The sequence below is a fragment of the Lutra lutra genome, chromosome 6, assembly GCF_902655055.1.
Source record: "Lutra lutra chromosome 6, mLutLut1.2, whole genome shotgun sequence".
Taxonomy (NCBI): Eukaryota; Metazoa; Chordata; class Mammalia; order Carnivora; family Mustelidae; genus Lutra; species Lutra lutra.
This window is the reverse complement of record NC_062283.1, coordinates 67,235,478-67,260,570: the sequence shown is the minus strand read 5'-3', so window position 1 is coordinate 67,260,570 and position 25,093 is coordinate 67,235,478. Positions and strand designations below refer to the sequence as shown.

At 41.6% G+C, this 25,093-nt stretch overlaps 1 protein-coding gene across 4 annotated transcripts in view; it reads right to left on the bottom strand.

The window, feature by feature from the left end:
* BTBD9 (BTB domain containing 9) overlaps positions 1 to 25,093 on the bottom strand; it is a 435,224-nt gene that overhangs the window by 63,423 nt on the left and 346,708 nt on the right. For all 4 annotated transcript variants that reach the window (XR_007128303.1, XR_007128302.1, XM_047735013.1 and 1 more), the window contains exon 9: positions 21,622 to 21,729. Coding sequence is in view for 2 of the 4 variants with exons in the window: in XM_047735013.1 (XP_047590969.1) it covers positions 21,622 to 21,729 (108 nt within the window). In the remaining 2 variants the exon portion in view is untranslated. The remainder of the gene's footprint in view (positions 1 to 21,621; positions 21,730 to 25,093) is intronic.

Below are 25,093 nucleotides of genomic sequence, written 5' to 3'. Positions count from 1 at the left end.
TCATTCATTCATTCATAGGTTCATTCATTCATTTGCTCATGAATCATTTCTAGGCTTCTCCCACATGTCAGCCTCTGTGCTGAGTTTTGATGATTCAAAAATAGATAAGACACTGTCCCTGACCCTTGAGCAGTAATCGAACAGACCTGTACATATATCACAGATGGTCTTTGGGGCAGAGAATTAATAGCTATAACCAAAGCCACAACACCAGGAGTGGGGTATTCCAAGAAAAACATGGAATCCCCTTAACCCCATTCTGTGACATCTGCCACAGGGCTATGCAGAGACCAAGGGCTCAATTAAAAGTGTCCTACAGTTTAAACACGGCTACCACGCCATTCAAGCCATTCACGTGGCTTCACTGTGTCTGCCCTGTGCCTGCCAAAGCCTTTCACTTCTTACCTTTTGGCAGACAGAGCCTAACACGAAGCAACGGCCCTGCTCCTAAATGACAGAAGAGCACGCTTGGAGGGTGGATGACCTTTGTATTCACTTAAACAACTCAACCTTTCTCAACCAGAACAGTCATCCGCCTCCGCCTGCTTGCGAACCTGAATTCGCCTGCCACATTTGCATGCATAATGTGCTGAAAAGCCTTCTTTATAATGTTTACTTCTATGTTTCTTCCCAATGAAATCACTGAAGGGCAAATTTGATTTTCAAATCAGTTTTAAAACATCTGCCTTTGAAAAAAAGTGAGAGTGAAGAGATAAGGCTTTTAGATTACAGGCAAGGGCTAATTATTTTAACTGATACCCCTGTGTCTGGGCTAAAAATACAAATGTTAAAGTATTTTTAATGCATAGCCACCATCTAATGGGTGTTAATATTTCATTAGGGAAAGGCTTCCAGTCAGGAGGTGTACTCAGTGATTGCTGAAGGAAAAGCCTAACTTCCTGACCCTTCTTTCAACACGAACTCATCGAACCTTGTGCTTGAGCACTTCTGTTCGTTGTCTTGCATGAGTATGTTTCTTTCAAATATAACTTAACTATATATCTTATGACTTTCAAGATCTTCAGGAAGCTCAAGGTATTTAGTATACTTCAGGGTTCTTTTTTTTTTTTTTTAAAGATTTTATTTATTTGACAGAGAGAGATCACAAGTAGATGGAGAAGCAGGCAGAGAGAGAGAGAGAGGGAAGCAGGATCTCTGCCGAGCAGAGAACCCGATGCGGGACTCGATCCCAGGACCCTGAGATCATGACCTGAACCGAAGGCAGCGGCTTAACCCACTGAGCCACCCAGGCGCCCTATACTTCAGGGTTCTTATGTATTTTTTTTTCACTTCCGAACAAGAATATCTGAGCTTGCAAGTTTATCTCTAGATGAGGAGCTCTTTGCTGTTTGGGGCCAGGTACGCGACAATTAATGATGCTCTCCAGAGGCTGGTACGTGACAATGACAGCTTCCAGGGGCTAGGGAGATGAGAGAGAAGCAGCTGTGGGGTTTGGTTCTACCTCCTATGGAAGAGTTTATTAAAGTGCCCATATGTATCTTATATGTGTAACATATATGTCTGTCAGTGTCTGTATATCTGTCCAGCCGACACACAATCTTAGGACTTTAGAACTGTGGTATGCCAACTTCAGAAGGAGCCTTAGAGAGAAATCTATTATATCTTATCTTTTACATAAGTACTTTACATTTTTGTTGGTAAGATAACAATACACTGGACTATTTTAATAACTAGAGCTCTCAGAGCCTGTAAATAAGCCCTGTTTTAGGGATGGTGTTTTATAGATGTGGACCCAGAGGTGCAGCAGAGTAAGGACTTGGCCAAGGATACTGGGTCCGTCAGTGGCAGAACTCGGGCTGAGAGTCAGGCCTCCTCATTTCTAGTCCAGGTCTTTTTATTTTGCATTTTCCTTTGTTCATGCGCAGTTAATGTTGCCATACTACCCACTTTTCTTTCCGGTGATGAGGTCAGGGTGAATACTTCAAGAACAAAACCACTAGTGTAAAGGCTGAGATTAAAATAATTTTACATTAAGCACAATTCCAACATAGGTTTTCACTTTTATCCGTCTGCACTTTATTTCATCCCCTAGCCTGTACCTTCCTTGGGGGCCGGGCTCCGACCTCTCCCCGACCCCAGGGCCTGGGATGCAGCTGAGGAACAGGAAACTGCTCCCCCACAGGCTGCCTGCACTTTGCGCTCTTGGTGATCCTCTGGGGCAGCCAAAATGCAGGCATCAGCGCACTCCCTTGGGCCCCTGACTTTTGTGGTCAGGCGGATTCCTGCCTGGCATAGTTCCCACCTCCTAGTAGGCACTTCAGAAAGATGGGCTGCATGAATGGATAAAGGTCTGCACCGGCTTCCTATTCGAAACAAGCGAGTCCTGAAAGAGGGCGGGCCGGCCTGAGGGGTGAGAAGAATGTTCCCTAATGTGAAGCCAAGGGCTGACTACTCTTCCCCAGCCCTAATCTTTTAGGAAAAAACCTTCAGGACTGACACACAAATGCAGCTGCAAAGGCAGAAATGATTCTGAAATCTGAGCCTGGTGAGGAGGACTTGGTTTTGGCATGAACTTCATTTGGTTCTCAGCACTCCCGGCTGAAGCCTAACAGCTGAGGTCACTGATCTCAAGGTTTAAGATAGAGACGCCCAGCAAATGGTCCCAGACCTAAGGTGCGCGTCAGATGGAAAGGCCCCTGGAGAACAAATGGAGAGCAGGTAAAAAAATAACATGATAACCAAGATGTCTGTAACCAACACTTGCTATTTGTATGGAAATGTCTGCTTCCTCCGAAGGTTTTCATATGTGAGTATTCCTTTGACCCTCAGATCTTCCCCTTTTGTGCCATGGCTCTCTCTGGCAGTCTGGTGAGGCCTCTGAACCCCTTCCCAGAATGTTTTCGAATGCATAAAACCAAACATGCAGGGAAACCAACAGTACAGAAATATGATGCTGTCCACAGACCCTTTGGGCAAGATGACATGGAAAGGCCCCTGGCTGGAGGCAAAAAGGACTGTCTCATCACTAGCCATAATTGTGTGACACAGCACAAGACTTCAGAACCTGGATGGAGCCTGAGACTCTAGATCTCCTTCTATCAGGATCCTCATTTCTCAAGAAAACCTAAGTTAGATGTTCCTACTGAAAGGAAAGGAATGTCTCATTTAAGAAATAATGATGACAGGTTTTATATTGCTTCCCTATGTCCTTTCCCCCAGACCCCCTTTGGGATTTGCTTTTCCTCCTTAGTCCTCCTTTCTAAACAGAATGGGTACCAGGGATTGGCAACACTGGTACAAATTTTAGGTCCTCTTTGAAAATACAACTCTGATTTTTCCATAGCCCCTCCCCTTTACTTTACAGTGTAGTAAAATTAACAAGTCATCTGACCTATACATTTTTTAAAAGATTTTATTTACTTATGAGAGAGAGAGAGAGCAAGAGCAAGAGCAAGAACACGAGCAGGGGGAAGGGCAGAGGGAACAGGAAAAGCAGACTCCCCCTGAGCAGGGAACCCGAGGTGGGACTTGATCCCAGGACCCTGCATGACCTGAGCCAAAGGCAGACACTTATCTGACTGAGTCACCCAGGTGTCCCCGACCTATACATTTCTAAAGGAGAACACTGGTTTGTAACATCGTTTCGAACAACTTAGAAAGCTACCCTCAACCTGAAATCTAAATATCCATTATCCTAAAGGCAGCTAAGGAGTAACATTCAAGTCAAATGTAGGGCAAACTGCTTCTGTTCTGAAGGAAAGACCTTCACTTCCATCACGTCTGCCAACATACGATGTTCCATCTGTAGTGGGGGGTCCCCATGCAGACTTTCTACGTAAGAGGATCACTAGAACTATAAATCCTAATTTAATTAAATCAATCTTAGTAAACCCCCAAAACAACATGCTAGGCTAGAAATCAAATCCCAGTAAACAACTGGAAAATGGGCACCAATTAATATTAGGACTCCAGAGATTTTGGCAGAAAATGGGTTATTCTATTGGTTCTTGATTAAAACTCTGCTTCCACCTGGGTCAGGGCATTTCATGGGCACACTCAATTCAGTTTCACATGGAGAGTGTCAATGGGAGGCCCTGTGGGAGGAAGCAAACAAAAGCAACAGTTCCCCAGACCCCAGAGCCACTGCAGTGAGTGTATCTGGATTCAGATCAGAGAAACAAAGAGCTATGAGAGTATGGTCCTGCGAAATGGATCAGAAGCACTTTCTCTGAACAACACAGTAAACACCAGGGTCTGCAGGAGGCCTGGTGTCTGCCCAAGCACACACTTCTCCCAACACCTCACTGATCAGCAGTCTAACTCTGTAAAAGTACGACTTGCTTGCTTTTTAGTGCTAATAAATTGTCTTCCATAAGCCGCACACTAGCTCTTCTGTGATTTGGATGAATTTTCAAGCAGACACGAGAACTAGACAGTCGTCTGACTTCAGGATGGGGCTGAAGGCACACTTGGAAAGAGTCAGCTGATAGCTGACAGTCAGCTGATTATTTTTGAGCCAGACGCCCAGCAAGGGGTCTATCTTCTTTCTTCTTCGGCACCCCACACGGTGCTCTGCGTACTGAGGATCAGTCTATCATTCTGATGAGAAAATGCAACCTTCTGTGCCAAAAGCCAATCATCTTTTAAATGGGAGGTCAGCTCAGGCAACTTCTGCATCTTAGTAGCCACGGTTTACCCATATCCTGGTGTTAGCAGGTCAGACGCACTGATGTGCCAGGCAAGAAATCGAAGGCCAGCTCTGTGACAGATAAATGGCAGTGCCCAACGATCATGGAGGTACCAAGGAGCCCATCAACATGATTCATAAGACTTCCCCGAGAGCACAAAGTCAACAGCTGCTGGTCTTGCTCAAGCCATCTGATGGTGGTAAGTGTTTACCAAGAGGCCTACAGAAACGGATGAATGAATACATAACATAAACAGTACCTCAGAAGGGGAGAAGCCTGTCTAATGAAAATGCAATCTTAATTTATTATAGGAACACACTGAATTTTATGGTGTTCTGAGCATCTAGGGAAAGTCAGGAGATGACTTTCAATAGAGGTGGGGAGGACTTCATTGCAAAGCTCGAGTCCATGGCTCTTCTGAAAGTATTTCCCAGTAATTAAAAAAAAAAAAATCATGGCTAGAATGCCATCCAATCTTGACAGCGTGTGACTCGAGAGAAAAGTACACGGCATAATAGCCCTCTTCCTCTCTCAGGGAGGAGCACCGAGTCATCTAGGGTCAATTCACTTTATACCTAAGATGTAATCTCTTATAGGAAATTTAAAACAATAACTTGAGACTTGGCAGTTTTATCATCCAAGCTATTGGGCTAAGCTTCAAGCTACTAATCCCCCGAGGAAAAGCATAGCCAGGAGACAGCTAAAATAAGCTTAAGAATGTATATAGTCATTTTATTATAAATGGCTACTTCAGAATCATTCTGTGTTTGATTTTGACTCGTTCAAGGCAAGATTAGCCAATACACATTTCGGACACACCTGGAAAACAACCTGTCAATCTACCTGTGAGAAGAAAGATGCCTCTGAAAATTCATCATATTGGTGAGGGGAGAAAAGGAAATCACCCACATTTTGGCTATTGCTAAAAGCTGAGCAGAAACCTCCTGTTATCAAGGATAAGTGGTAAATTACTGCTTATTATAGGGTATTACACAGTTTACAGAAACTGCAAGTGCTCATTACAAACGGCACATCACACTTATCTTATCGTCAGAGAGGGCGGCCAAAGCATGGGCACAGGCGTGCGACAAAACATGCTTCGTTTGCCAAGCCTCCCTGTGGCTGAGGTTATTGTTGCCAATACAAAGGTGACAAAGAAGTGGACTGGCTGAGCGTACAGGCCGTCTTCCCGCCTCCGGGAAGATCTGTGCTCAGAGGCGCACTTGAACTTCCCTCCGACAGGCTGAAGGAAGAAGGGGTGACCTTTATTTATCCACCGAGGCTAAGCCCATTTCCCTTCTATGGAGAAGGTGGGTCCAGATTTAGCATGCAGCTTTGCTCCCACAAATGTTATCCCTCCTGATTCACTCAGAGAAGATTTGGTCTAGCTGAGTGGGTCAGAGTCCACAAATGCCTCTGTTTACATTTGGATCAAGGCCTTTCAGGGACTATGGTCCTGAGCTGATTGAAAAAGCTTAATTAACGAGCCCATGGGAGGAAGAAAGTGCCCACCCAACGCCGTGCCTGACCTAGAGCAGTGGCTCAAAGTATGTCCACTAAGCGAATGCACGGATAAACAGCAAATGTGGAGTGAGCACAGGCCCACGCCCCACAGACTGGGGGCTTTAGCAGGGCAGTGATTCAGCACTAGGGAAAGATAATCTTCGTTACGGAAGTGACAAAAGGAGAAAATAGTGTATCTCAGAGTATCAGTTGTTCCATTCACAAATATGAATGGTTTGGAAGACTGTGTGCCCTACATTCCCCCTTCTCATCTCCTCAGAAATTTATAAAGTTAATTAATATTAATGTAAGAATATGATATTAATGCACTGTGAAGGTATAAATTGAAGACAGACTAGAAATCAAAAAACAAATGCAACTGTAACTGTAGATGACAGCACATCCCATGTCTTCCTAAACACTTGATTACTACTTCACGTTACTGGGGTTCTCTGTCCCCGCAGGGCACGATAACCCCATCTCCATGCATTGGAGGCCTTCCCTTGAAATAGGCCAAGGCTGTGATAGGACGGTTGCGACGGTGCTGTGAGAACACCAACTTTAGAATCGTATCCTCTTGTTAGGTTTGAGCCTGTGATCCAGCATTACATTACAGTAGGTCTGGATTTTTATTTGAGTTAAGAAAAATGAATCGAGAAGATTCGGAAATGCCAAACAAACAAACAAGCTTCCATGAGCCCCTCCTTCCCCCACCCCTAGCAGACCCCAGGGAAAAGACTATACATTTCAAAGCTCCAGCAGTCAGAATTTCTATTAAGCCTATATATCCACTGCCAAGTCCTACAGAGAATTCAGCGACTCCCTGGAGAATTAGGAAGGAAAAAAGAACAACATAAACAAGTTATTTTCCTCTAATAGCAGTGGCACTAAAGCCAGCTGCCCTCCTGTGCTGGAGCATCACCCCCACGGAAAACACTTACACTAAAGGTTCTGAGAAGCACAGATAAGGAAGGAAGGAAGGGATATTATCCGGGTTTTTTCACCGGAGGAAAATCACTACTTCTCTGGTACAAGATTAATGTGCAACAGCCTGGAGAGAGAAGGACCAACAAGATGATGACTTCCCTCACCCTTCCCAGGTCAAGCCCGCAAAGCTACGTTACTAGGAGTGCAGATGTTCTTTTGCTCTGTTTCCTTTTACTACAAGCGCTGGGTACTGCTGTATAAATTCGGATAAAGAGGTGAAAAGTGTATGAGCGGGAAGCACTCAGTAACTCTCTCCAAAGCAGCTGGTAAATGTGTGCAATTCCAGATGATCACCACTCTGAAACTATACTTTAAAACTTTGTAAGAAATGTTTATTACTGATACTCAGTACATAATTTACAGCACCATGGTGAAATTCTCTTCCATTCCATTTCAAGGGCTTGTGAAAAGAAAATGTCAACTGTGGGGGAAATATGCTTTATGGATCTTGGCTTAAAATCGAGGAAAAACACACATGCGAGTCTCTTTTGGGAGAAGAAAATAGTCTAATAAATGGCCTAATGAACAGTGTAATGATTTTTTTTTAAGTAGGCAATAGGAAGGAAAAGGGAAGAAAAACAGAAGCTAACAGACTCCAAACCTAGATAACGAAGCCCTAGGTGATTTGATGTGAAGACTATGCTTTAAAATCAGTTTTTAAAACATGAATTATGATATAGCTAATAGGCGGGATAAATTAATATTCTGTGGAAGAAGCTACAGTGAGAGCAAAATAGAAGATCATACGAAAATGTAAGTTGATTTATAATCTATAGTCTTCATCATGCCTTCTGAAAGGTGAATCGACTTCTGACTTGTACCTTTGTGTGATTTTTAAGTCTGAAGTTCATAGCTTCCTTCGGTCAGGAAGTCTCCAGTGTTTGCAGTCACAATGCAGGCCAGCAGTAAGTGACTAGGATCCTAATACATCTTTTCAGAAATACGTCCCTAATTTCATACTATTTCTGATCATGTCTACACTCTCATAGCCTTTACAGGACTGCTTCTTACTACAGTCTTATAGGCCATGCAACATTCTGGGAACAAGGGATTCAGAAGCAGGGTATCTGGATTGGAATCTGGACCTTTCCATTAGACAAGAACTTGAGGAGGCATCTGTACTCTCTACCTGTCTCAGAGTCTCATCCGTAAAATGAGAGGCTTAGACTATAACTTCCAAGGTACTTTCAGCTAAACCATTTTATGACTACAGGATCTTCTTTTGTATTTTATACTTTGTGTGTGTGTGCGTGCGTGTGTGTGTGTGTTGATGGTGTCTGAATGTTCAGAAGTTGCAGACAACCTGTAAGTTCCTTTGGAGAACTATCTTTCTGTCTCCTAGTATTCTCTCTCACAATGCAGCCTTTACCTACTCAGGTCACTCAACAAATATTAGACTAAATCACAGCGGGCTGGGCTATGCATTTTATTAAAGACCTAGTAACTAGAGCCTACTCTGAGAAAATCTGGCCTCTACTTCTAAGGGGTAGATCCCAGTGCACGTTGAAAAATGGCCAGCTTTTTAAGAAGCAAACTTCCTCCCAGCCTAGTCCCTTATTTCCTCCCTCCTCTGAGACAGACCCAAGAAAAAGGGAATGCTGTCAGGCTACATGGAAACAAAATACAGTGGGACATTCAGCAAATGGAGCAGTTGCCAGTATTTGGGAAGAGAAAGATCAAGAACTCACAGGGCATTTCTGGCTGGGTCTTGAAGGGAACAGGGATGGGTTAGAGATCTGAAGACCATCCAGTGGAAATAAAGATAATTAGCTGATCTAAAGCATGGACTCATTTGACAACAGCAATTGGGTCAGACTGAAAGGGAAGAATGATACCGATAAAGAGAGAATTAAAGAAATAAAGGTAAGAAAGTTAGGGGAGAGTCAGATAAGTATGGTAGTTACATATTTGAAATCTGAACATAAAGTCTAACAGTAGGGCAGGCTATTTGAAAATGAGATGTTTGGGAAAAGCTGGTCGTGTAGACAAAGAAGGCAACTCGGGCAAAGATGTGAGATTTTTCTCAGTCGGCCACTGAGGCGCTTGTTCAGGGAAGCAAGGCCAGACCAATCCCATCCGGCAACACTATTCCAGATACCAAAACAGCAAAGATGCAGACAGAGTACAGATTGAGGGAAATCACTATAATAGTCTAATGGAGAGGCATGAAGGTCTCAGTTAAGATGGAGGCAACAGGAACAGAATAAAGGAACAAAGAGTATAAAAGAAAAGACATGGTTCCTGACTGATTGTGAAGGGACAGGGAAGAGGCAAGAGTCAAAGGCGTAAGATATGCCCAGGAGGAGGGGCTTACCACCAACACAAGCAGGGCCTTAAAGGAAAGGAGCTGCTTTATGGGGAAAGAGGACAATGAGTTTAGTTTTGGACAAGGTGAGTCTGTGAAGCCATTGCAGAAGGGCCAACATTTAATGAAAAATATGAATGAAAGAGACAGCTGAAGCCAAGAGAATAAATCAGATAGTCAAAGACGAGTGCCCTGTTAGCTCTAAAAATTGGTTCTATGAAATCCTGGATCCCTGAATTCACAGGAACACTTTTTCTTTTTCCTTTTTTTTTTTTTTTCTAAATTAACATATAATGTATTATTTGCTTCAGGGGTACAGGTCTGTGAATCATCAGTCTTACACAATTCACAGCACTCACCATAGCACATACCCTCCCCAATGTTCGTGTCACCCAGCTACCCTATCCCTCCCTCCCCATCCCCCAGCAACCCTTAGTTTGTTTCCCGAGATTAAGAGACTCTTATGGTTTGTCTCCCTGTCTGGTCCCATCTTGTTTCATTTTTTCTTTTCCTTTTTTTAAAAAAGATTTTAATTAATTAATTGATTGATTTAGATCATGAGTCGGCGGACAGAGGGAGAAAGGAAGAAGAGGGAGAGCGAGTCCCAGAAAGATTCCATGCCAAGCTCACAGCCTGATGCGGATCTTAATCCCCGGATCCCAAGATTGTGACCTGAGCCGAAATCAAGAATCAGATGCCTAACCGACTGAGCCACCCAGGGGCCCCTTTTTCTTTTTTTAACCCAGGAAAAAAAAAAAAATCTGAGAGCCTTAGCACTCTGGGATAGAGGTGAGTCAGCATTAATCATGGTGAGATTACCAAGATGGCTCTCCTCACTTGGACCCAGAGACAAACTGATGCAGGCCACTTTAAGAAGATAAGACCAAAACTCTGTTGACTTTCCTTCCTGCTACTTTTGTTCACTAATTGATGGGCTCTGCTTTCCTTGTTTTGCAGATGGGCATGCTGACTATTCATTTTTATAAATGGATTTCTCTGATGACTGTCATTCCGGTGTCTCTGTGTGTCAACTTGCTTGCCTTCATTTAGGGTTATGTGATACTGACCTTAGGGGCCCATTAAGGGGCTGCCTGGATTGCTTTCTTGGCAATGCTTCTCCCAGGGAAGGGGTTAATCAAGGCTTGGTCATGGTATGAGGTGCCTCTGAGGCATCACTCTGGACAGTGCTGGGACAGGACCCTCTGCAGCCATCCGGAAACCACGGGAGGAATCCAGAGCTTCAAGACTCCAGAGTTAGGTCTGTTCTGCTGGACAAACTCTACCCATCCTGCTGCGAGAGGTGCCTGCACTAAGTGGTAAGTGGTTTAGAGTTCCTCTCCAGAGAAGGAGGCCAGTTTTGTTCTATTTTGTTTTTTAACCTTTTACTCTAAAAATCCAGAGAAGCAATTGAAACATATTAATCTGACAAACTGGGGATTTTAAATCAAATCGATTTCTGAAATGAAAGGGGCACAGCTGGCAAACAGGTTTAAAGCACTTGGCCCCTCCATAAAGAAAAACTTAACTCTTTTGAAGAGTGGTTAAAAATAAAGGTAATGGACTTCCAGCCAGTAAGCAATCTCGAGTGATAAACTGTTACCAGGGGATCCAAGTCATTAACTTGAGGGGCAAGGGTAGATGTGGAGCCCAGAGAAGATGGGGCCTCTGGCGATGACTGAAATTGTGGAGGAAGGCTGTGAATGAATCAGCGATGACAGATCAATAATGGATTAATAAAGAGAAGTTGGGGAGACACATTCCTGAGCTATAAGGACTACATTATCAGGGTCAATAAGCAACTTTTATGCTCTCCCACAAACTCTTTCTTGCTCCACGGGATAGGCTCTGCAAGGGGATGGACAGACTTCCTGAGTGAGCCCTGTGAAGATGACAGCTCTGGACAGCAGCAGGACACATGGAACCGACATGTATCATGACTGGCGACAGAGTGGTAGCAGCTGCCCGTCCACTCACTCAGACAATAGTACAAGAGCTAAGTCCTTGCTAGTCTACCATGGGTAAAAATAAAATGGACCACATCCCTGCTCTGATGGACCTTACCTTCTAACAGGGGAGAACAGCAGTAATCCAATACTATGCTAAGAAGTGGGCCATTGCAAAATGCACTATTAGCTGTGAAGGACAATAGCTCAGTTCTGTGAGTGGGAATAACAAAGCACTCTGATTGAGATGAGTGATCAGGGAGGACTTCCCTGAGAATGTGGCCCTCCAGCTGAGGATCGTGGGAGTTAACCAGTCAAAGGACAGGGCGTGGGCTCCAGACAGAGGCCATGGCAGGTGCAAAGGCCCTTTGGGAAGGCAGAGCATGATGCACGGTGGGTCATGAGAGGAACCAGGCTGACATGAACACAGCACAGAAAATGTCTGCAGAGGCAGGAGGGGGCCAGACTGTGCAGGCACTCTAGGCCATGTGAAGATTTGGGTCTTTATTGAGAGAGCAATAGGAAACCAGCTGAGGGTTCAAGCAGGTATAAGGTAAGAATTGTCCTTAAAATGTGCCACTCTGGCTACAGTTAGTAAACTTCAGGGAGGGTGCAGAGAGAACATGGTGGGGGCAATTAGCAGAGCGGAGGAGACGAAAGGGATGATGATAGTCGGACTGATGTGATCTTGATTGATTTTTGTCATCTGGAATGTAGTATAAGTATGAAAGTTATTCCATAATGAAAGAAAAATCTTTCTGACCATGCACGTTTTAAGTGTGTTCACACAGCTCACTGAGAAAGTTTTATTGTAAGTCTGTTCATTTTTTTAATAACAGGCATGGAAAAAAATTATCTTCACAGAATAGGGAAAAGAGCTCTCAGCTTCTCCCTTCTGATCATTTGCTATCTGAGGGGGGGACTACATGTCCTTCCTGCTCCTTCACCTGTCAAATGCTGTGGGTGGGGAGAGGTCTCCCCACTGGTGGTCCACAGAACCTGTTGATAGCTCTAAATTTAGAACTTGGTTCACCTACTTAGCATCAAAATCTACTTCCCACAACATATGGGTAAAGTATCGCATACAATTTTTCTATAGAACAAAAGATAAATGCCTTCTCTGGATGGGTAAGTGTGAGTCACTGACTCCTTACTGATGTTTTCTACTCCAAAATATTCATCTATTTCTGGTACTTCATAGCCACATATTTGATTAACACGTGTCTCCAAGTCTGTTTTAACAGACAGAAGCCTTCTACAGGGCAGGCTCTGATGTATCAGCCTCATTAGCCTGGGGTCTGCCTAGTATCAGACCTGTCCTCCGTGTGTATATGCGTTTTATCTGAATTCTGTTAATTTTTCATTTTTCTTTTCTTACTTTTTTTTTTTTGCCATTCCTCCTACAGGTACATGTTTCTTTATCATTCAAGTTCTAAAACTCGTGACAAAATTAACACCAATGGTTTTGCCCTTTAAAAAAGAACACAGGAAAAGAACATGACTAGCTTTTTTCAATACTGTCAAAAGCTGTGTAGAAAAATGGAATTAAGTCTGAAAAGAGGAAAATAAAATCTCCAGCGAGCATTTTTACAGTGACAATAACACAACCAGAGCCCATTAATTGGCTCCCTCTTTTAGAAGGAGCAAGCAAGCACACTCCTCCATCCTCGCAGGGACAGGCGTCTGGCGTGTAAGGGTAACTGGCTGTTAGCACAGCAGAGACTTGCAAGAAATAGTAATATTTCAATACAGGACCTCTGCCAGAGCCAAGAGCTGCAATCCCATCCTGGAGACTAAAACTTGACATTTTGTATGAACCTCTTCTGTCATTGGCCTCGAAGGTGGAGACATTTCCTTCTCTAAAACCCACTTTTGTTCTATTGCATCACATTAACAGGGCAAGCCATCCATGCACAAACCCTAGGTCACCTGGTTAGCAGCGACCTCCCGGAACCAGCCCAAGATTTTTGTTTTGTTAAGCATCAGGCTAAGAAGCAAAGCTGGCAGTCTCAACTTTAGCACTGACAATGGCCCAGAAGATGCACAAAATCGCAGGCAAGGTAAATGGTCCAGGTTCAAACGTCTCATTTTTCAATCTCGCTATACTTGGGAAGAGTTTTCTGAGGCTGTAACTCTCCACCTTTAATTTATCCCGTTGTCCTCAACCACTGCAGCACTTAGAAAAAGAAACATGACTCCCTTTCTGAGATTCCTGGTGAATAAATAGCATCAGCTATAGAAACCGACCCCAGAACAGAAGGCTGCCCTTCCCTAGGACTAAACGGCAGTATATTCAGCAAGGGGGATACAGATATTCTGTGATAATAATATCAACACTGAAGACCTGGGAGGAGGCGAGCTGACCCCACAGAGGCCTTTCCTGGTGACACAGAAGAAGCTGCCAAATGCTTTCAAAATGCTTCTCAGGGAAGGCACAGGGGAGAAACTTTCTCAAGTTAAGATGCTGTGGAAATGGTATGACCCACAGGGGTGCTCCAAGGTCAAGAAGGCTAGGCCCCTCTGAGAGGGCAAACCCTGGGTGGAAATGGACTTTTGAAGTCTTGGGGAAAGGCAAAAGAAGGCAGTACTCTCACAGAATGGGGCCTTAAGAGGCCCAAGGGGAGAAGCAGCATAAGGAAAATATGGCTCAGGTGTCCTTTTCAGGGAAGCACAACTTGTGCTTGGAGTAAGTGGCTTCAAGGTTCCGAAAAGCTACTAGGATATTGCTATGGACAGCACTTATTTAATTTCTTTAATTTATTGCTGGCAGTGAATAAACCATGCCATTCTGCCAACATATGCTGCTCAAATAACAGCAAGGACAAACATCTACAAAAACATTTATGACTGCAGCAAGAAGAAACATCTTTTCCAAATAAAGTCATCTTTTTGATTATAAAAGAAATATATGTAAATTGGTCAAAAGTACAGAAAACTAGAAATAATTTACATAATCCCAGTCCACAGAGGCAGCCATTAACAACATTTTGGCCTATTTCCGTCTGGCTTTCTTCTTCCATATATTTTTTCCTACTTGTGATAATATTTCTACACTTCTGCATTCTGCTTTAAAAATATCTTATTATGTATATTTTTTCTTCAGTTATTAAAAACTCTTGACAACATTTTTAATGAACACTGAGGCTGGAGAAGCAAACTTATTTAGGAGGGAATCCAGATAGTATATCTGGCAGGTAGATAGCTTGTGAAAAAATTTGGCTAAAAACTAGAAATCCTAGGTAGTTCTAGATTTTGGCTATAGAATTCTTCAGTGGAAAAAGAAAATTTTCAGTAGTATCAATGATCAATTCTTTATAGCTAGTAATTTATATTTGCCAAAATGTTTGCCAAGGGCATAGTCTTGGGCAGACGATGGCTGAGATGATTAGCACTTCTATGAACAAAATTATCAGTCAATGAGACCATGAAAACATGAAGAACTGGTTAAAAAATGAACATGAATGAAGTCAATATGTTAAGGAATATCTGCTGGCAGGAAACACGACAGCTATGCACAAGGAAGGAAAGAAAAAGGATTGGGGTCATTGGGAAGCATCAACGGCCCATGTAGTAGAGCTTTTAGGGATTCAGGTTGAAGATGAATGACACACACTGACCTTTCTCCCTTCCTGGAAATGAATGAGGTGACATCAAAGAAAACAAATGGAATACACTCATAAAGGTATTGCAAACTGGAGGGAAAGATATAAGCAAATCAAGGTTCTTCTGAATTTCCAGAAAACGGTAGGTGGATGCAATATTATTTATATATCTGAGGGGAGCAGGGTAGGTTTCCATATTGAAGCAAAGTGAGCAGATAAATCAAAATGGTCCACATCCAGCCATATCACTGTGATATTTAACACTTCCAATAATGAGAAGATCCTAAGGCTTCTACAGGAGAAAATATATCACTACAAATAATAAGAATCAGATCCTATGAGATTTCTCATCAATAACATTAGATGCTATTTGGCAATAAATCCAAGCTTTCAAAATTCTGAAGGAACTGACTTCTGTATCCAGTAAAACTAGGATTCGGGCATGCAAGAATTCTGAAAATTTGCCTTTCACATACTCTTTTTTCTGAAAACAATTCTGAATACATTTACTCTGCGCAATGCCTATGAGAGATCTTGAGTGTGACCCAACAACGTCCTATTTGGCTTTGGATTCACCAGGAGAGAGAACAGAGAACACTGCGCCACTGGAGTAGCAGCAGGCATTTCTGCTTAGTGGGAGTCCCTGCAGAGGTCTACACCACTGAACAGGAGCTATTCCCGCTGGCATGCGACATGACAGCTCAGGTGAGAGTGGGCAGGTGTGGAGCCACTCTGGTTCAGAAGCCTCATATTCCAGATTGAAACTATTATCTCTGTAATAGCTCCATAAACAAAGATCCCAGAATTTTCACAAGGGACGTGCCTAGTCACAAAAGTCATCATACTCAGGAAACCCAAAGCTATGGCTTCCAACCAGATATTTACAGTCCTCCCAAGCCAGATGCAATTTACTAATCAGGGGTAATTTTCCTCATAAGCAATGTTGCCTAATAGCTGACATTCCACTTCCATCAGGTTTTTAGGGGAAGAGATCGGAAGAGGTAACTGGGCCCAAGGTCAGTATCTCACTGCAAAGGAAACAGGGTTTTGTTAACCATTTACCCACATTCTACAAGAGGAAAAATAAATCCAAGAGTGAAACCAAACTAGATAGGAAAGAAAAAGAAATTTTAATTATGTGGTAGGCTTAGGAAGCAGTCTGTTCAAAATTAACCAAAGAACAATCAGTATGTCTCAGAAACTTCTGTAAATAGGAAAAAGGCAATTAGAAGCTTCAAGAAAACAAAAAGCTAGCTAAAATGAAGCTATTTATTTATTATGTGGGAAATAATTCTGAGCACTCGTAAGAAAATCAAATCCATCTGATCTGAACACAGTACAATTCTTCTAAGAGGGACATAAGTTTAGTGACACAGAATAATACATCCAATAAATTATAGATCTGTAGTAAACAGTGTTTACATAATCATAATATCATAATGAGTTTTTAGTAGTTTTCCCTTTTCGAGACCAATTTACAGTTAACACATGGAAGGTTTAACTGTAAGTTACAGAACAGAAAATAAGTGTCATAAATCTTTACAAGGCCAATGTGGTGGGACAGTTAACAGAAGATGGGGAGAGATAAAGGGAAATGTAGGGTGGTAATTTCTTCATACATAGTAGGGAGTCAAGGAATAATATCTACAAATGATAGTTCAAAATATAGAGGTATATTGTTTAATTTTAAAAGGTAAGTAGTTGGTGGAACTAAAAAAGAAAAATGTTACAAAAAATGAGAAATAGTTCAGTGAGCTAAATTTCTCATTTTTTATAGCAAGGAGTTAGTAAAGCTGATAAATTAATAAATGCAGACATAAAAATATTATTTATAGTTGAGATGTGATAAAAACAAAAAAAATAGTCAAAAGTAGTTACTTCTGAGGAATGGAGCACAAGATGGGGAGATAAAATTGTACTTTTCACATTTATCTTTCTGTATTGCTTAAATTACTTTTCCATGCATGTTTTACATTTATAATACAAAGCTGATGTTGGTGTCTTACTGTATCAACACAGATTTAGAGTTCAATGATTTAGAAGACAGTAGAGAAAAGGAATCAAAGATTGGAAGGTGAAGTCTTTTGGAAGAAGGCTAAAGGGCACAGGATTAGCTGATGTGAAAAAAGAAGGGTAAAAAGTGATTTTATAAAATCAGTCAATACATTTGCAATAATGTGGATAAACATCGAGGGCATTATGCTAAGTGAAAAAGTCACACAGAGAAAGACAAATAAGTGTATGGTCTTACTTAAATGTGTAATCTTAAAAAAACGAACTTATGGAAACAAGAGAACAGATTGGTGGTTGTCAGGGGGTTGAGGGGAGAATGGGTGAAGGGGATCAAAAGGTACAAAATTCCAGTTACAAGATCAATGAGATCTAAGTATGGAATGTACAGCAATGGTGACTACAGTGAACATAGTTTTGTATGCTTGAAAGCTGCTAAGAGAGCAGATCTTAAAAGTTCTCACTGCAAGAAAAAAAATCGTGAGGTTACTGAACTTGTGGCAGTCACTTTGCTCTACGTATCATTATACTGTATACCCTAAACTCACACAATATTATGTATCAATTATATTTGAGTAAGCCGGAAAAAAAAAATCAAATACATGCTTATACAAAAACATGCTTACCTGTGATAGAAAATGGGCCTTTATCCTGAGAGTAAAACAAGTGAGCTCCATCTGTAGCAAAAAGGACTTAGGATAGCAATACAGGAAAATATCCTGCTCCAGGAGCAGAGAGTCTTACAAGGAGACACTGGGGAATCCCATTCCCTAGTTATTTTTCAGAGGACAGCAAAAATCTGTCCTTTGATTTCTTGACTAGGTAGAACGCTATCAAGAAGCACGGATGTGATCTATAAAGATCCTATAGCATTTCATTTATAACATGATTCACATACTTCATTTCAAAAAAAGGAGGTTATAACTTTTGAAGCTAACAGAATCCTCTCTTGAGGACTGCTCTGGAATATATTAGTTAAAAAGGAAAGGCTTTCCTCTTTTATCATCTGCATGTCTTCTATTATATTTCTTAACATCTAACCCAAACATGAAAGGCACAGTAGATTCAGGTTATGCCTCTAAACATAAAGTCATCACCTTCTGTTTCATTGATTCTTAGGGGGTTAAAAGGCATTTGCCTTCTTGCTACTACTCTTGTTCTTACATTATTTATCTGTTAATCTATTAAAACACGTATTGCTGTAGCATGTAAGTGCTAACATAGAAGGTTAAAAAGATATAAATTATTTAAATCCAACAACTAATGAAAACAAAATACCAAAAAAAGGGGAAAAAAAAAGACATTGATGACTTAATACAAAGCTACTGGTAGGAGGGGTTCCTGGGTGGCTCAGTCGGTTAAGCATCTGCCTTTGGCTCAGGTCAGGATCTGAGGGTCCTGGGATTGAGCCCTGTGTCAGGCACCCTGCTTAGCGGGGAGTCCGCTCCTCCCTCTGCCTCTGCTCCTCCTCTTGCTTGAGCTCTCTCTCAAAAAAATAGTTAAATCTTAAAAAAAAAAAAAAAAAAAGCTACTGGGAGGGGTCTAATGAGTGAATGCATTTTTAAAAAGATTTTATTTATTTATTTGACAGAGAGAGATCACAAGTAGGCAGAGAGGCAGGCAGAGAGAGAGAGGGGGAAGCAGGCTCCCTGCTGAGCAGAGAGCCCGATGTGGGGCTCGATCCCAGGACCCTGGGATCATGACCTTAGCCGAAAGCAGAGGCTTTAACCCACTGAGCCACCCAGGCGCCCCGAGTGAATGCATTTTTGAATCAAGAAAAAAACCATTTAAATACCTACAAAACCATTATGATATATACCTGAGTCAGCAGTCAGTCAACCAGTTCTTGTCAAAAACCCATACTGTAACACACCTTCAGCAGGGGAACATAAAGAGATGAAGCATCTAATTTATAACACAAAACAACAGACAAGATGGGTGATGGTAACCAGTGAGATGTGGAAAAGATGGGGAAGCAGAGGGTCTGGCCTATGAACTGTATACTCAGGGAGCAATAGCTCTGAAAAGATAAATGGTCAGTTGTTCATGGGCCTGGAAGTCCTTCCTGCCATATAAAAAGGGTTCCAGGCACTTGGAAACAAGTTAGTCATTTTCATTTCCCTGTTTCTGCCATCTAGCTGGGCTTAGCCCTCTTTAGTAAGGCTTTGTGGTACAATAGAAAGAGCCCTCCACTTTCTCTTTTATAAAATGAGAACAATATTCCACATGGTGTTTTATGTTCAGGACAAAGTGAGAGAAAATACAGCAAAGTCATAGAATACAGTTACTCAATAATTGTTAGTTTTCTTATCTGACGGCAGAGATGGCTATAAGATGTGTGCTCTGCTGAGAAGTGGCTGCCCAGCTGGAACTATGGTTTCCAGCCGTACCAGCACCTAGTGTGGTAAATGACTACTTCTCCTCAATCACACGCAAGTGGAAGGGATGGCCACTATACCCGGGCCAAGGCTGTGCAGAAGGACCAGATATAGCTTCTCTCTGGTCTTTCCCCATTTGGCGGCTAGATGCAGATGATGCTGATGAACCCCCAGATGATGGCAGTGCCACAAGAAGGAAGATGCCTGGGTTCCTCAGTCACCTGTGGAGAAGAGCCACCTGACAACCAGGACTGCCCCTACTGCCTGCTACGTGACTGAGAAATAAACTATTGCATTAAGACTCCGGAGTGTTGAAGCCACTTTCCATTATAGCAGCAGGTGTTACCTTAACCAATGGAAGCATTAAGTGCGCTCTATGATAATTACGATCATTACGATGGTAAGGGTGTCAGACGTTGCATCAAACAAGCCATCATTAATGCTGTTATGAAATCTTGGCCAAGAAAGTACACGAAAAGATGTTCGTCATTCGTCGTGAGGAAAATGCAAACTGAAACCACCACTTCATTCCCACTAGGAGGGCTGTGAACAAGGAGCTAGACAGTAGTAAGTATTGGCGAGAATGGGAAAAAATTAGAACCCTCCTCCATAGCTGGTGGGAACGCAAAATGCCGCAGCTGCTGTGGAGAAGTTTGGCAATTCCCCAAAAACTTAAACACAGAGTTACCATAAGACCCAGCAATTTTATGCCCAGGAACATACTCAAGAGGACTGAAAACATATGTTCATAAAAAGACTCACAGAGGAAGGTTCACAGCAGAAATACTCATTTTAGCCAAAACGGGCAAACAATTCCAATGTTCATCTGCTGATGAATGGAGAAACAAAATGTGACATGTATATTTCCATAGGATAGAATATTATCCAGCCATAAAAAGGAATTAAGTGCTGACACCTGCTGCAACATGAATGGAAGCTTGACAGAAGTCTATGTCAAATGAAGAAAAGCCAGAAGAAAAGATCACATCTTATATAATTCTGTGTATAGGAAATGTCCAGAATATGTATAGGAAATGTCCAGAATATGCAAATCCACTGAGACAGAAGGGAGATAACTGGGGGTGAGGGGCTGTGGGAACTGGAAGGAAATGTAAAGACTGTTAATGGGTAGGAGGCTTCCCTTTTGGGGGGTGATGAAAATGTCTGAAACATTAGATAGCAGGGATGACTGCCCAACTCTGTGAATACACTAAAAACTCTAGACCGTACATTTAAAAGGGTGAATTGTGTGGTACATGAATCATATTTCAATAGTAAAAAAGAGAAATCTTCACGTGCCCAGGTGGCTAGTTGGATAAGCATCTGCCTTCAGCTCAGGTCATGCAGGGTCCTGGGGTTGAGCCCTGCATCAGGCTCCCTGCTCAGTGGGAAGTCTGCTTCTCCCTCTCCCGTGGTCTCTCTGCCACCCTCTGCCCTGCTTGTGCTCTCTCTCTCTCTCAAATAAATAAAACTTAAAAAAAAAAAAAAAAAGGAAAGAAAGAAATCTCAGGTATTTTACTTTACCTTGCCTCCCAGAGAATCTGGTTCTACCCAAAAAGGCACTGAGCTCTTTTTAGATAATGACTGGGGAAAGGTATGATTCTATGATGCTGGGAATGTGCTAATTTTTATCTGAGCGAGGTATACAGGTATATACACATGTTCAGACTCATTCCAGTCATGATCTCAGGCCAGTCAGAACCCACAGGATCCTTCCTCCTAGCTTCCCCCACAACAATGTAAACGCAAACGAGGCCCAAAGCCATATGCATTAAATGACTAGAGACCTACAATACCAAACTTTCTTTCTGGGATGAGATAAATATTTAAAAGTAACGCTGGGAATGATATGAAGATAGGGAATGGAGTCCCAGAATAAATACTAAAGTGTTGTATTGTACTGGCAAAATTCTGTAAGGAAGAAAAAAGTTCTAAAGGGGTAGTATGTGGTATCAGGGGTGGGAACCCAAGAGAGGATTACATATTGAAATCCTTTTCCCTGCTCAGGTACATGTCATTTTCAAGAGTCAAGTTCAAACCGCCAAATAAGAAAAGCTTGTTTGATCACATAAAAAAATAACTTCTCGTCAAAGTACTTAATAGTCAAAACTGAAGTAAATGATGTTTTCAACCTATAACTAAGAATAATTTGGTGATTCCATGAGTCTTCATGAGAACCTTCTGTACCCATCAGGAAGACGGTCTTTTAAATTGTAATAAATTCTGTGAGAAGACATAACTTACTTGCAGGAGACTTTCGTTCTGTCGGCCACCATGGTCCACTGTTGCTGGTTGGTGGAGACCTCAACATAGTAGCTGTAGCTTCGATCATCACAGTCCCAAAGTAGTAACCTGAACAAAGGAAAATACATAAGAACGCTGTGAATGTTCTAACTGCCTGTTTCCTGTCGGCATAAGGAAATTCATGTCTACTTTACCTCTCCTTCCTGCCTCCTTTGTCCCCTTACCCCCACCCCACTTCCAGGGCTGGAGAAAGGACATGAGTCTCCGGCAAAAGTCTGGTGACAGGAGGTAGAGTAAGTCTGCAGTGAGAGCCATGTCTCTTTAGGAACTTATCTCAGGCAGCCTTTGCTCCCTGACTGGCTATGCTCTTCGGGTTGGCTTATCTATGAGAAGATGTCCCCAAATCCTCCTTCCTGAGTCATCTCCACTTGGCTGGGCTGACCAAAGGTAACAACATCCTTGAGACTAGCATTCATGGGGGAATCTGTGCTTTCTAACTGATAATAACGCCCCGATGACCTCAATTATCATGTTTTAGATTCCCTCTCATTCTTAGTGGAATTTTGTACAGCTGTGGTACAATGATCTGATTTGGGGATACAAGCAAACATTTATTCGTTAGTAAAACTTTCTTATTATTTAGAGATTGATTATTTGGGTTCTATTCCTCATATCTCCTTTTTAGCTCAGATAAGAACCTGACCATTGACTCTGTGATTCCATTTACATGAAGCTTAAAAGAGACAAAATTCATCGCTGGTGACAGGAAATCAGAACAGTGGTTACCTCTGGAAGAGGTAATGCTTGTGAAAGGGAATGAGGGAATCTTCTAGGATGCTGGAAGTGTGCTGATTCTGGCCAAGTGGTAATTCATTGGTACACACACAGTAAATACCCAGTTAAGTTATACATGAAAGATTTGTGCCCTGTATGTGTGGTTACTCCTCAATTAAAAAAAATAAGAGAAAAGAATCTAAGTATTGTAATACTTAGATTAGACAACAGTCCAGCATTTTGCTTTTGATGGTGCCACAGTGGCAGGAGATGAGACACCATTGTTTTCTGTGATTTTAATCTCAAAAAAAAAAAAAAAAAGAATTATGATTTCAGCCTCAAAAGTCCTTCCCATACAAGATACCTATCTATTGGGGCACCTGGGTGGCTCAGTGGGTTAAAGCCCTGCATCGGGCTCTCTGCTCAGCAGGAGACCTGCTTCTCTTCCTCTCTCTCTCTGTCTGCCTCTCTGCCTACTTGTGATCTCTGTCAAATAAATAAAATCTTAAAAAAAAAAAAAAGATACCTATCTATTGTTTTACATTTGGTCATGTATATTTTCTTCCTCCAATGGCCAGAACAGAGAGTGAGCTCCCTGAAGACAGTGCTTATGTCTTACTGATCCTTCTATACCCAGGTACTCAGCATGGTGTCTCACTGAGCCTACGTTCAATGAATATTTATTTGTAACAACAGTGATAATGATGATTATTAATATCATACTGGCCAACATTTCTTTAATGCTTATACTGTGTACCAGGCCCTATGTTAAGTGCTCTATATAATTTATCTTATTAAATGATTCCAAAATCCAAATAAATTAATAAAATCTTAAAAAAAAAAAAAAAAAGGGACACCTGGGTGGCTCAGTTGGTTAAGCAGCTGCCTTCAGCTCAGGTCATGATCCCAGCGTCCTGGGATTGAGTCCCACATCGGGCTCCTTGCTCGGCAGGGAGCCTCCTTCTCCCTCTGCCTCTGCCTGCCACTCTGTCTATCTGTGCTCACTCTCGCTCCTCTCTCTCTGACAAATAAATGAAAAAATCTTAAAAATAAATAAATGATTCCAAAATCCCCATAGCAAGCATTAGTATTCTCATCAAATTATAGATGGTGAAAGTAAGGCTTATTGCTGTTAAGTAACGTGTCTATGCTCAAACAGTTAGTGTTGGCAAATAACAGGGTTCAAACCTGATGTCCTGGCCAAAGCCCATTTTTATCATCCCTCTGTCAAGTGCTTCCTTTAATCCCACTTTATGAAACCGGGTCCCGATTTACAACCTACAACCTATCACTCTATAAAAGTAGTTCATACTATTTGCCCTTGATCTTGCAATGATAATCAATAAAAACTTTTTGCACAAGCTCGGTTTAGTGTTGTCTATAATGCTATTATTGGGGATTAGAAATGACAACTGTGTTCCCTTTACCTTTTATTTGTTTCCAAGTCTAATTTTGTTTGCTATTAATGACTAAACCTATACTACCTAATATTTTGGAATTCATCTTTTAAGTAAAGCAGAAACAGATTCCACCTTAATTCACCTGAGTATTCCCCTTAATTCGCCTGAGTATTTAATCTCTCCAAGTACTCTGAATGAATCAGACAGGATCCCACCCTATTGTTTTTATGTCTAATAATTCTGCTCTCAGATTGTACCAGCTTGGCTAATAAGAAAGTGAGTCATTTCCCTCATTAGTCATTTCCTCGAATATTATTCTAGTTTCTTAGCACTTTAATGCAGTTTAGCCTGTTAATTTATGTTTACGTTGAGTAACCTTTAAAAGTACAATTTTTTAAAAAGATTTTATTTATTTATTTGACAGACAGAGATCACAAGTAGGCAGAGAGGCAGGCAGAAGGAGAGGAGGAAGCAGTCTCCCCACTAAGCAGAGAGCCCGATGCAGGGCTCCATCCCAGGACCCTGGGATCATGACCTGAGCCGAAGGCAGAGGCTTAACCCACTGAGCCACCCAGGTGCCTCTCAAAATATAATTTTTGTTTCTATGTTTTTCTGGCTCTTATAAAAATTATAGAAAGACTGTTGATCTTCTCATTTAAAAAAAAATTCTACTTCAAACATGGATTCTGTTCAAAGTGTATGTTCCATACATGTTCTGGGCTGAAGTAGCTTATAACTCTGCCAGAGTAGATTAAAAACAAGAAAAAAAACTTCAGATTAATTACTCATTCTCTTTACTTAACAACTCTGATAACAAACAGGCTTTTTGGGAGACAACGTTGAGGCTATTTCCTCAATGGGATTTTAGATTATTTGTGGAGAGCCAGGTTTATCATAATCCCTATCCTTCTGGATAATCATGAATTAGTGTTTCTACTAGTATATCCAGTGAAAATAATCAGGCCCTTTTGGGATTGAATCTAACCAGATCTCAAAATAGTTCATGGAAAAAGACTGCCCTGAGGAGATGGGATATGAAGAAGATAAAAAGAAAGACCAATTATAAGTCTCACAAATGCTCTAGTAGAAATTCCTGGTGTGACAGGATCTTTAAAGTAGTGTATATTTTGTCCCTTAGTAGTTTTTCCTATAAAGTCCTCTAACTTGTTTCAAGACAGATTTTTATTTTAAAAGGAAGATCACCTGTAATTCTAGTAATTTTGTAAGCGCATACACATGGTCCAAATGATTTGTAACTTGCATCTTTCACTTAGTGGTTGACTACAAACACCTTTCTT